Consider the following 12,432-nt stretch of genomic DNA (forward strand, 5'->3'; position numbering starts at 1 on the left):
GACGATGCATTCATTAGTTTCCCATAACATTTCAGTCTGGGCTAAAGAAATGCAGCAAACATGTTTAAACATTTACTAAATAATTCAGTTTTTTATAATAAATAAGAGTGTAAGTTTGCTTCTAGTTTCACTTAAGCTCAACTCTATAATAAAAGGGAGCAGAAAACTGGAAGGACCTTTCCCTTCTTTTCAATTATTTAGATCAAGAATAGTGGGGAAAAGCTCTGCACCTGAGATTGCTCTGCTAGGCCTGTTTTTTTTCCCTGATGATGTTTCTGATGGTACTAGACGTTAGTTTTGAGAGTCAGGTCAACATGAAAAGGTTTGTATGCAGTATCAATACTCTCTCATCAGAACATTGAGGAGAAAAGAGAAGCAGCACAAGGTCTCTGTGTGGTATTTCTGTAGCTAAACCTTTAGAAGTGCAGTTCTTTATTTGAAGGAAATGTGTCAGCTTTAGAGTGCTTAAGGCAGCTAAGTGCCATGACCCCACAACCAACATCTATATCCCCTTCACTTAATGCTATTAGCAGAGGCTCTGTAGCTCATATACAGGTGCCAAAATGCTTTCCCTTATGAACAAGCACTTGGCAATGGTGGGGAAGAGGAACTCCCTTTTAACAGGAAGCTATCTCCAGCACAACCAAACTCAGCTGTTGTCATTATGTGTTCAAAAGAATGGATTAAAAACCAGCAAGTCCTTTCATTTAGTAGTAAATCTAAGAACATGAATTAAGAATTTTAGCTTTACCTCCAAATTCACAAGTTTTATTAATTTTCTTCACTTTACTACCAGCATGCTGTATTTCTAAATTTAGTTTGGTCAATTAAAATAATTTATTAGACGTATGGTATGTCAGCAGTTGGAAATTGGAATAGAAAACAAGAGTGGGTTGTTTTTTTTCTAAATGAACCAACTAAGTGGTTTTAAAATTAAACTTTAATTTTATGTAATTATTTCACAAAGCAATTATTTATTCATATATTCAGTTATATTTTTGACTTGGCTGAAAACCTTTTACGGTCATTTGCCCGTTTTTAAAGCTTCACAGAACAGAAAATTACACAAGGCTAAAAGTTCAAGACCATAGGCTCCGCTTCAACGAAACACTCCACTTCTACCTTTCAACATTATTGTACTGTGTATTAATATTTTCATCATAAACCCACATTAAATCCTTATGAATAAGGCACGAATGCTGCACAAACCACCAAGAATGCTCTCATACGTACACAGCGAGCCACATGGCATGTTTTACAACAGGGGTCTCAAACACGTGGCCCGGGGGCCACTTCCAGCACACGTCAACTGTCCTTGTGACCTGTGTATTGACGTGAGGAAATATAATGCAATTTGGCCCTTGAAGTTACTTTTTTTGTTAGGGAGGTTTTGTTTGTTGTTCAGTGCAATGTGAAAATAAGTTCTTTGAAAAGCAAAACATGTTTTAAAATGAAGGCAATATGAGCAGAGAGTACAAACATGTTGAGGGATTGGCTGTTAGTTCAGTGAGAGAGTTATTTGTAAAGAAAGCAAGTTTCACTAGAAGTCAAAAACTAATGTGTTCACTTATGTCTGCATTTTATTTAGTTAAATACTAGAAAGAGAGTCTCAATTTGTTTATTTGGTAGTTCACTGAAAGGCTTCAGTTAGTTAAGAGTGAGAATAAAATGCATTCATGTTTGCGGTTTTGTCTAGTTATGTATTATTAGAATTTTTTCAAAAACAAAACACTACATTTTTGGAAATATTTGTGGGTGGGGTTTTTTTTTTGTACTACTTGAACACTAAAGCGGCCCTCCAATGAGATGACAGTGCCAGCAGTTGCCCACAGCTCATTTAAGTTTGAGACCCCTGTTTTACAACCTTCATTTCCCCCCCCCATTCATTCACACATCTACACTTCTTGTCACACTCTCACCACACCCATTCTCCTCATTCCATCTCTTCAGCTTTCTTCCTTGTTCCCTTCCCTTTCTTGTCTCCCCATTCTTCTTCATCAATCTTCCACCTCTCTCTCTACTCTCCTCACCCTGTTCAGGCATTATTGTGCACAGACCAAAATGCCTCCCGCTCCCCCGTGATCCGCTTCACCTTAATCTTCATGAAGAAAAGAGAGGATGAACAGGATCAGGTGTGGGGAAAGGCAGCAAAGGTTTGGGGGTGGAAGAAGACAATGGAGCATAGATGAAAGAGGAGAACACGAGAGGGAAAAAAGGCACAGAGGAGAAAAGATGGGGAGGAGGAGTCGGATGGAAACAATTTCTTGAGCAGATCATTTAAAAATCTGCCCTAACAAGATTTTAACTGCAGGAAAAACTACATGTATGAATCTGCTCCTACAGAGTTGTGTTGGCTGGCTCAATAAAAGCCTGAAAGCTAAAGAGAGTGGCTCATTAAACACAGCATGTATGGTCAGGAGATATGACGAAACATTCCTCTTATTTCGGTTGTCTGCTTCAGCGCTTATCAGCTACCACACACACACACACACACACACACACACACACACACACACACACACACACACACCTCATGGGAGAGGATGTTACTTATCTCCACCTGCTGGACAGAAAGCCAATTAAAATAGTTTTCTGGAACCACTTCTGACTCTGATAGTGCCATAAAGGCTTTCAGGAAAAATAGAAAACAAGATGAATAGTTCAAAGAATCCTGGATTTGAGGCATTTCAACACATTTTGGGTTATCCCTGTGGACTGCATGGTAGTTGCAGTCGTCACCGGGGAATCTGAAAAAGAGTATAGCAACAAACATGAAGGCAGACCTTCTGCAAAGTTCTCTCTTACAGTTTTCCCCCCTGCTTGTAATACTTGGACGGGTGCATCTTTGTTGTTGTTCACAAAATTGGGGCCTTACTCTTTAAATCGAGTTTTGCCAAAGAGACCACAGAAAAGTATGAAACCAAACAGGGCCCACACTCCTTGGTTCTATCTGCCTGCGAACACAAAACATAACGGGCCAAGCTTTTGTCCTAACAAGCTGGCTCCATGTAGACTGACATCAACTCAACCTGTATCCATGACAACTGTCCCTAAAGTATCCAGCCTCCATGGCAATTGTCACCATAGTAACTTGAAAGAACACTTGAGGTGATGCCATGCTGACATGAGCCACAGCAGGACAACAGCTGACGCCTTTATTTCTTTACTGCCAGGATAATTAAAAAGTTCGAAAAATTCAGTGTAATATAAGTTTTGTGGACTTTACCCTCTGTTAGAAACCTACTTAAAAAAAAAACTAGCAACATCTCTATCATGTAGCTTTCTCTAAATTTGAACAAATGAATAAATAATTGTATGTAAGACACAAGAATATGCTGAACTGGACAATCAACTAATTTTTCTCCTCGTGTTAAAAGTATTAATCATGCAAAGGGACAGTCTTGGACTCGTGAACTGTGCGTGCATTTCCAAGAAAATCTGCTAGGGACTAATGTGATATGTGAGCGTTTGCATTGTGATATATTTTAACAATAAATTTACTAAAAACAATTGTGTTACACTGAGTTAAAAATAAAAAGAATTGGATTAACATCACTTGTGTAAGTTGGCTCATAAATGACTGCAGTCATCCTCTGATAATAGGATTATCATTTTGATTCGCTGTAGCAGAGAATATCTCCATTGTGTCTCTGTCACAATTTGTTTATTATTTCTCACAGGAGGACCCAGTATGCAGACAACAGGAAACAGCAGATGGATGGGGAAAAAACAAACAAACAAACAAACCAAGGAACTTTAAAAGGACTTAACAATAAAGGTGCTGCGCAATGAGAGAAGAAAGCCCACTGAACTAATACGATCCAAAAATCAAGCAGGAACGATCCAAAAAAAAAAATCAGGAGGCAGCAGAAGAAAACAAACAACATGAAGGAGAGCAACAGGTGAACTACGACACTAATGAGAGTGGGGAAAAGAACAACGGTGGGAAGTAAAAATGGGAAAAAGGAGCCAACCTTCAAAATAAAAAAAGCAAGTAACCTGAAAGGCAGACTGAAAATAAACTCACACAGACCACAAGACAGATGAAGATTGGGAAAAAAAACTTGAGAAAGCACAAAGAAAGAATAGCAAAAGATTTATAAAAGAAACCACAGATCATTAAAAAACCTGACAGTCCCATTAACTGGTGTCACACAGGCAGGTAAGAGATATTATGCCGAAGACTAGAGAGGCATGCTACAAAGGAAATTCAACATAGCAGGACTTCTTTGTGTTAGCTGGCTCGTCAAAACCTTAAAGCTCCTTCAGAGAAGCCAGGCATGATCAGCTTTCTTTGTTAGCTCGGATTTTTCCGCTTCAAGCTCGGGGTACTCTCACATAAAACGAGGCGTTTGATGCAATTTGACTCTTCTTCTGCACAAAATGGATCAATTGAACTACGCCTACTCTAATCAGAGACCTTATCAGAGGGACTGCTGATAGAGATTTATAAAGATTATGAAAAATCTAACAGTCAAATGCAACACTGGTGCTGAAAGTCACAAGAGTAATGGTGCAGATGCCTCTTTATGTTGTGAATTTATGATCAGTTGATCGGAAAACCAAATTTAATTGTCTTAAGCTGTGTTTCTTTTACTGCTCGCTGCACTCTTGGTGCTCTCAGTGTTATTTCTGCACATTTGACCTTTGCCACTTTAAATTATATAACTTAAACAATACAGGTGGCTAGTGTGTTCTCTTCTGGCACTTCCATAGTCTAAATCACTCTGTGTTGTTGCCAGATAAATGTGAAATAAATTTCACTGACTGAATATTCTTGGTGATAAACAGCCTACAAATGTAACTGATCGATTTATGAGCTGCAATTCAAACAAGTGTAAAAGAGACTTAGCAGTACTAGAATCAAGAACCACCAGCTCAACACATGCAGCGTTTGTGCTGCTGTAACTTTTTAGCTGAGCTAAATAAGTTGCACATGTAAAATGTATTACTTCAGAAAAAATATGTATATGACACCAAATAAAATATGCAGTGAAAAAATGGCAGATCGGGCCAATTTTAAACCAAAACTGAACATAACATGCACCGGACCAGGTCACGTGTTAAACACAATCACCGTGGTGATCAAACCTGGTGCAAGAACTACCTTCGTAACACAGGAAATATGGACTTAAGGCTCATACCATTAATCTAAAACAGGCACAAATATTTCTCTTACTATTATATATGTAAATTAAGCTTTTTACAATGCATAAAAAAGTCCCTCAAATGTGTATGGAATAAACATTAACAGCTAGCATACAGAAAACATCATGCAGTTTAACCGTCTTTTGAGCTGCTTGAGTTATCTCACCATCTACTGATAATTATGCCTTTTGAATAACTGCTCTTTTCTCCTTTGTGGATTAGCAGGGAAATTACCCTTAATACCTGGGGTGATTTGATGTGAGGTCAGAAGTGATTTCATTTTATAAATCAATACTAATTACTTTGTGATCAGCTCATTCACAGAAACTTGGCAGTCTCTTAAGACGGGCAGCAGTGACCGTTTCCATTAACTGACAATCGTAGTGATGAAGTCTACATGTGACAAGTGAATGAAAATATCACGTCTGCATGAATTACCAATCTATTGCTTGTCCCTAAGGGAGAAAGACTGGGAGGATGAGTCACACACACACACACACACACACACACACACACACACACACACACACACACACACACACACACACACACACACACACACACACACACACACACACAAGCACACATACACATGGGGTATCAGTTTATCCAGCTGTCATTTGCAGCTGACGATACCAAACTTTTTCTCAGGGGACACATATTCAGGTGATTTATATCTTTGCATAAAGAATATGGCCTATAAAATTATACAGATAATACACTGGGCACTGTAACGTGATTTAGCCTCCACTCTAATATTACTTATCTTATACTCCATTGCAAAGACTTGAGAAGGCTTTTACACCACAGCAGAGCCAATACTGCCGGAGTATAAATTTCAGCTGAATAATCAGCTGAGATCCATTTTATTCTTACTGCGAACCGCCTTCAGGTGCCAAACAAGTGCTTTAAAGTACAGTGCAGTGGGTAAGTACAAAGCCTACCTCCGCACTATTTTTTTCTCTGTGTCCATATTCATTGAGGTAGATTGAGAGCTAATCAATTCTCAGTGGGCTCTAAAAGGCCAAGACTCAGGCTACAGCCCTCTGCTCAAAGTAATATCATGCTCTGTCTTCTAGCCCTGCCCACTCCTCCTCCTCACATCCGCATAGTCTTACTCCAGGTTTCATGTGGCTGTTGGCTTTTTTTTATCTAAAATGAAATTAAAAATAAAACAGTCTGCTGGGTGTTTGAATTACACTACAAGTGCAGGAGGAAATGAAGAAATCAACATCACTGGAGCTCTTTTTACAAGCTTCAGCTGAAAAACGCTGTATACAGTATGCTGCTATCACTACCACACTTACAGGCTCTTATCCCTACTTGTGGGCTAGCACTCAGACAGTGCACTCAGACATTTACTGAGGACCTGATAAACTGCTGCTGAAACCAGAACTGACTTGGTATGAAGCATTTAAAGTGTTGCTCAAATGATGTGAAGTGAGATCAGACTCGTGCAGGAGTTGGATAAAATTACATTTGACCTTTTTTTGAATGTTTGAGAATGCCAAACACAAAACCAGTTCAAGGGTTTCCCTGTAAAGTTGCTGAAAGACAATCTTTTACAACTCTGGGTGTTAAAGAGTTTTCACATATATTTTCAACCCTGTCTCACAAATATTGCATAAAAAATGAATGCCAAATTAGATTGCACAGTGCTAAAGCCTCGTACGTTGTAAGATGTTGTAAAAGATGTTGGACACTTTGAATTTTATGCCATATGAGGCTCAGAAAGTATTTTTCTCATGATAATGTCTGTAGATTCACAACTTCTAGCAGTTATTGAATGTAATTTAAAGGATTGTTGACACAAAAAATGAATGACAAATCTATGAGAATTTATCCAATTTCATTTGAGCAAATGAAAAAAAGGGTACTCTGTTTAACAATAGCTACAATTTCTCACCTGTGAGTGCACTACTGTTGCTAAACCCTCAAATTAAAATTGACAGTCTGCACCTTAAGACAGTGTTCATAATATACCTTATCCTGAAATATTATGACAAAAAAAGCTAAAAGAAAGAACAATGTCCAAAAATATGCAAATCTAATTCTACTGCACGTCCCACATGTCTGGTTCTAGAAAAATCCTTCTGGTTGGCTTGTTTGTTTCACACTGTAACAAAAATTATTAACACAACCTCACATTAGTTTGACAAAAAAAGAGCTGATTTTGAGAAAAACAAAGAGTGAACTGAGAGGCAGAGAAAACAGAGGGGGCTGCAACAAAAAATATATAAATAAATGAACGTCTGAGTGACAGCTGCAGCCTCCACATTGCTTTTAAACAACAAAACATTGGCCTCCAATTTCCATTTCTCTCTCTGCAGCAAAGCATGTGGTAGCTTTGCCATTAAAAAGACATGCACACACACACACACACACTCAGAATGTCCATCAATTTTTAAGTTGTCAGCAGTGTCTGAGCTTCAGTTTGGCCACTCAACTCCTTGAGCTAGTCAACTCCCTACACAGCACTGTTGGAGCTTTACTACCCGCTAAAGGCAATCTAATGATATCAGAGAGAGAATAGACTGAAAGTGTATACATGTATGTGTCTGCATGCAGTACAGTGGAGAGGAGAGTTGACTTGAGGTTGAGAAGAAGAGCGAACACAAGCGATACAGCAATAAAACATGAGACAGACTCCACTGATTGATTAAACAATGGCTGCACATTAGAGAGAAACTAGCCTGTGGGAAGAAGGGAAACGTGTGTGTGTGTGTATGTGTGTGTGTGTGTTCGGGGTTGCTGAATGGCCCGCAGCTGAAAGAAAGATAAAGACTGCTGGTGGATAGAGATATAAACTCTCTCACACACACATGCTAATGCATGCACACACACACACACACACGAGCAGAACCCACGGACATGGATGAGACTGGAGCTTTGGAGCTTTGGAGCAGCTGCTATATATAGTGCATGGGTGAATCTGGGATAATGCATTACTGTTCTCTAGCTGCCATGCAGACACACACACTCAAAGATGCACACAATCTAAACCGGTTGACTGCGAAACCAGTGGCTCTGTACGGGAAGAACTTGTCATTATTTTGACACACTTCACAACACACACATACACACACAGAGAATAAGGCATACAGAACACTTTAAACAAACAAATACACACACATCGACACTCAATCAATAAATACTCAATATGCACTGCCTTACATTTAAATGGTCATGTGAAAACACACAGCTTCCACCCTTGGAAAAAGCGCACTTATTAGTGTAGACAGCTTTTCAGGCACAGAAGAGTTGTGTGTTCATCTTCTGACATCTGTCAGCCATTGTCTGCTACAACACAACCCAAGGAACCTCCAGCTGCTGCACTCAGGTTTCAAATTCTATAATTGCAAGAACACACTGCTTGGCAATACTGTAAGATGAGGCCGGGTTGTAAGCCTGCACTTAACACATTTAATGACCCATGTGATTGTTGTTTGCACGAGTCATATCAACTTTGTACTCGTCACCCCTACTCGAGAGATTTTGGGAAACAAATTTATTTTAATCCAGACTTGATCTGTTCCAGAGGTAAGTAAAACTCATTTAAAAATCTTATATTAACTTATAATTTAACTATAATAATAATTAAGCAGTGGAGCCTTTTTCACAGTTACACAGCATTTTTCCTTTATTTGTTCGCATAGGATTAATAGTTGTCACTTATTTATCAATTTTACACTGTTTTTTTAATTTACCTTCCCACAAGGCTAAAGCCTTTCATGGGCTTCATGTCACAGAAAAAAAACTAACACTGTGGTTTTGTACTCTTGTTGTGATTTAGTGACATCGAATAAACATTTGAACATTCATTCAAAAAGTTCTTTCAGATCAACTTGCATGTTGTCACTGCAATATTGTTACTACCCACCATCCAGCTCTCTTTTTGACACTGACACACACACACACACACACACACACACACACACACACACACACACACACCTCTTACCCGTTTGGTGAAGTCCATGGCTTTGAGGATGGAAAGGTTGAGCGTTTCCAGAGAAGCCAGAACTCCCTCATAATCTCCCATGTGCTTAGCAAAGTAGTCTGTTTTACACAGAGTCATAAAATAATTTGCAATGGTTAGCCCAAAGTAGCTGATTTAATATCCTATATTTAAAAAAATATTTTGCATTTCAACAGGCAAGTATTTTTAATAATGGATAAGAGAGGGAATGAGGGCAGTGGCAGGGAAGTAAGTGCGTGCTTGTGGGTGTGTGTGAGTGTGTGTCAGCAGTCTACTTACCGCAGAGTTCCTTAGTGTCAACATTACTATCACAGCATAGCAAAGGAGCAGAAGAAGGAAAGAAAGGAAAGGGAGATAGGAAGAAAGGAAAAGAATGGAGAAGAGCAGGGTCAGAAACAGAGGAAAGTTGTTTTGCATGCAGTCACACATACAAAAAGAGCTTGGCAAGCAGAGAGGGATCTAACAAGACTGTGGCAGGAGTCTGAATCAATCCACCGCCATCATTCACGCTCCGTTCACTGCGTGGGGACTCATTTGGCAATGAATTCTTCACTGCTTCAAAGAAGACTTTCGCTGTTGACTGACCAGGAGAGAAGTGGGGTGGGACAGAAAAAGGATGGAAGAAAGGTGGAAATGACGGAAGAAGGACGATCCATCCAAAAGATGGATGAGATGCAAGTGATGACGGATGAACTGTGGCTTAGTGGAAGAGATAGGCAGAAACACTCCATCTGTCCACCTCTTCATTGTGATAATAAATCACTGCTCAGCAAGTCCACAAACATAATGAGAAACGAAGTGTTAAAAACAGTCAAAAAAATGTAATTTGAATATTTCAAACAGCATACGTTCTGTTGAGCCTTGTTCAGCAGCCTCATTTAATAGGCTCTGCTTTATTTTATTAAGTATTTGCACACAGTGTTTCTGCCAGGATGAATCCTGATCCTTCGTTGTGACAGATGGGCTTTAGTAATGGCAACCAAAAATCTGGTTTTAACCAACAATAAATGCATTTTCATGTTTGCGCACAGCATATGCAGCTTAAACAGAATTTAGGGATGTCTGTGTACTGAGTGTTATAAAGTTGTTCCAACATTTTTGCTGGTTAAAACGAAACGAAAGATTGTTTACTATCCAAATGCTAGTTCCAGATGCAGGGTGTGTTTTCAAAGAGAGAGTAAACCAGTAATTATGTTGTTCTCCGCAAGTGATGCAGCCGCCTATTGAGTTAGTAATGAATTTCACTGTACTTGAGATTCCACCTTATTAAGTGCCAGTTTGTTTTTAGATTTCACAACATCCACTGAAGACGTGAAGACAATGAAACACGCTGATATGAGGCTGTGCATATTAAAGCTTAACTCCATCAGCTGTACAAGTTCAGTTTTTATTAAGAGGTGTTCTGGTCTAATAGTTTAAAACCTGTATCAAAAGGTTTTTAGGACATCTGCACCAACTTTGGCTATTCCCTTTTAGGGATGTTTAGGGGATATTTGCCTATAAAAGACTTGTTAGTACTTATTTTAACTGAACATTAACATGCAGAAAATTATGCTTTTGGTCATTTGGATTTGTCATGACACTGTTTGTCAAGCAGAGCTTCTTCCAGTTTCCAATACGTGACTAAGTAACTTCCTAGTTTGTGAAATAAATTGCTGAAAATAGAATGAAAACAAAGAAAAATACTAAATTTAATACAGCATGCTTTGTGTTTGAGACCATCCAAGATTTTTGTAAAACGCACTATAATTCTGTTACATAGCGCTAATTAAAAGTAGTCATCCAATCTTAGCTGATAAATTAAGACTCCACTTACTCTTTTCCAAATTTGGTAACATCTAACACCAAATAAACAGCATGGTGGTGGCTGAAACAGTAAAGCTTTGATTATACTCTGCTGTGGACCCGGACCATAATAGTCGAGTAGTTATTACTGTTATACTTGTTTGAAGGGTGATTGAAGTCCCCGGCACATGTGCAGTTGGTGCACCAAAAATTGGCAGGATGTCCACCCTCGCACTCACCATCTGATGATGAAACTGTACTGCATGTGGGTAAAGGCAGATAAATAGAAATATATGTTTTTGTTATAATGACCAGAGTAACTCCAGATTTCTTCAAGTGCTTTTGAACAAACTGAATAACTCAATTACTCTGATGTGCAGGTGAGTGTCTTCCTGCATTTTGTGCAATTATGTTCTAAAAAAAGACCGCAGGAGTTTTCGTTCTGCCTCGTCGGTTCACGGGGAAAAAGCATGTGAAACTGACTGAGACTTGTGCAGGGAAGATTTGAAGCCTGAAAGGGCAGGAGAAGGGGAATGAGTGACAGATGGAGAGGATGAGGAGAGAGAGCGTTGATGAGTTGAGTGATAGAAGGATGAAAGCTTGAAGAGCATGACAGAAAGCTCAGAAAACAGCCTGATAGTGAAGAAGGATAAAGAGAAATGGGAAGAGACCAAAAGAGTGACAGAGGAAGACGAACAGCTGGAGGCAGAACAACGCTCAGTCTCTCATTTGCATCCATCAACATCTTGCTTCACACAGGAAATGCTTATAGAGTTTCTCCTTTTATTCGGACCAATCAATAACCCTATCTGCTGTCACATGATGATGCTAAGGCCTGGCATGCAACCACCAAATCTACTTAACCCTAATGAGTAGAGCATTTTCTGAGTGCATTCTCTGCAGCAAGTAAGATTGATAAAGTGAGCCCATATCCAAGTGGCAATGTCACTGACGTCAAAGAGACGGTGGGCTGTTGCTTGGACCACTTATTGCGCTGATGTAAAAAACCTGAGCCAGGGTGGAGGATTTGTATATTAAACCTAATTCAATTCTACAAAAATGATAAAGGTCAGCTTTTGTTCTGCCTGGTTTCATTTTATTTGAGGGCCTGCAGGACTGGGAGGTTGTGTAAATTAACAGAGCTAGACTTCTGATTACTCAGATCCCACTGTGTCAGCATGCTTCTTCTGAGCTGACTGGCTGATTATGAAGGGTCATAAATTGATTCAATGAGAATCAAAATAAAACATCTTGGGAGTAGCTGTAAAGAGGTTAATGTCTTGAGGAGAGAGATGAATAGAAAGGCAAAGATGTAAAAACAGGTAACAATGACTTTCCTCTGTTTTTATGCTGCTTCCCCTTCATGTCTGCTCCTGTTTCTCTTTCCCTTTTATTATTTTGGCATTTTTATATTTAAAAGTGTCATTTAATGCAAAGGGCTCTGGTCCAAAAGGGCCTGCATAAAAGGAGCTTTCAGAGGTGGATGTGACATTTCCTCACTGCAGGGTAAATTATATACA

At 39.1% G+C, this 12,432-nt stretch overlaps 1 protein-coding gene across 1 annotated transcript in view; it reads right to left on the reverse strand.

Moving 5' to 3' along the window:
• Positions 1 to 12,432, reverse strand: part of necab2 (N-terminal EF-hand calcium binding protein 2) — a 154,804-nt gene that overhangs the window by 97,885 nt on the left and 44,487 nt on the right. The window contains exons 4-5 of the mRNA XM_085358600.1: positions 9,407 to 9,432; positions 9,110 to 9,207 (exon numbers count right to left, since the gene is read on the reverse strand). Of these exons, the coding sequence (XP_085214726.1) occupies positions 9,110 to 9,207; positions 9,407 to 9,432 (124 nt within the window). The remainder of the gene's footprint in view (positions 1 to 9,109; positions 9,208 to 9,406; positions 9,433 to 12,432) is intronic.

Source organism: Diplotaxodon limnothrissa, linkage group LG7 (genome assembly GCF_057381915.1).
Source record: "Diplotaxodon limnothrissa isolate DT_005_m linkage group LG7, D_limnothrissa_male_GT1.1, whole genome shotgun sequence".
NCBI lineage: Eukaryota > Metazoa > Chordata > Actinopteri > Cichliformes > Cichlidae > Diplotaxodon > Diplotaxodon limnothrissa.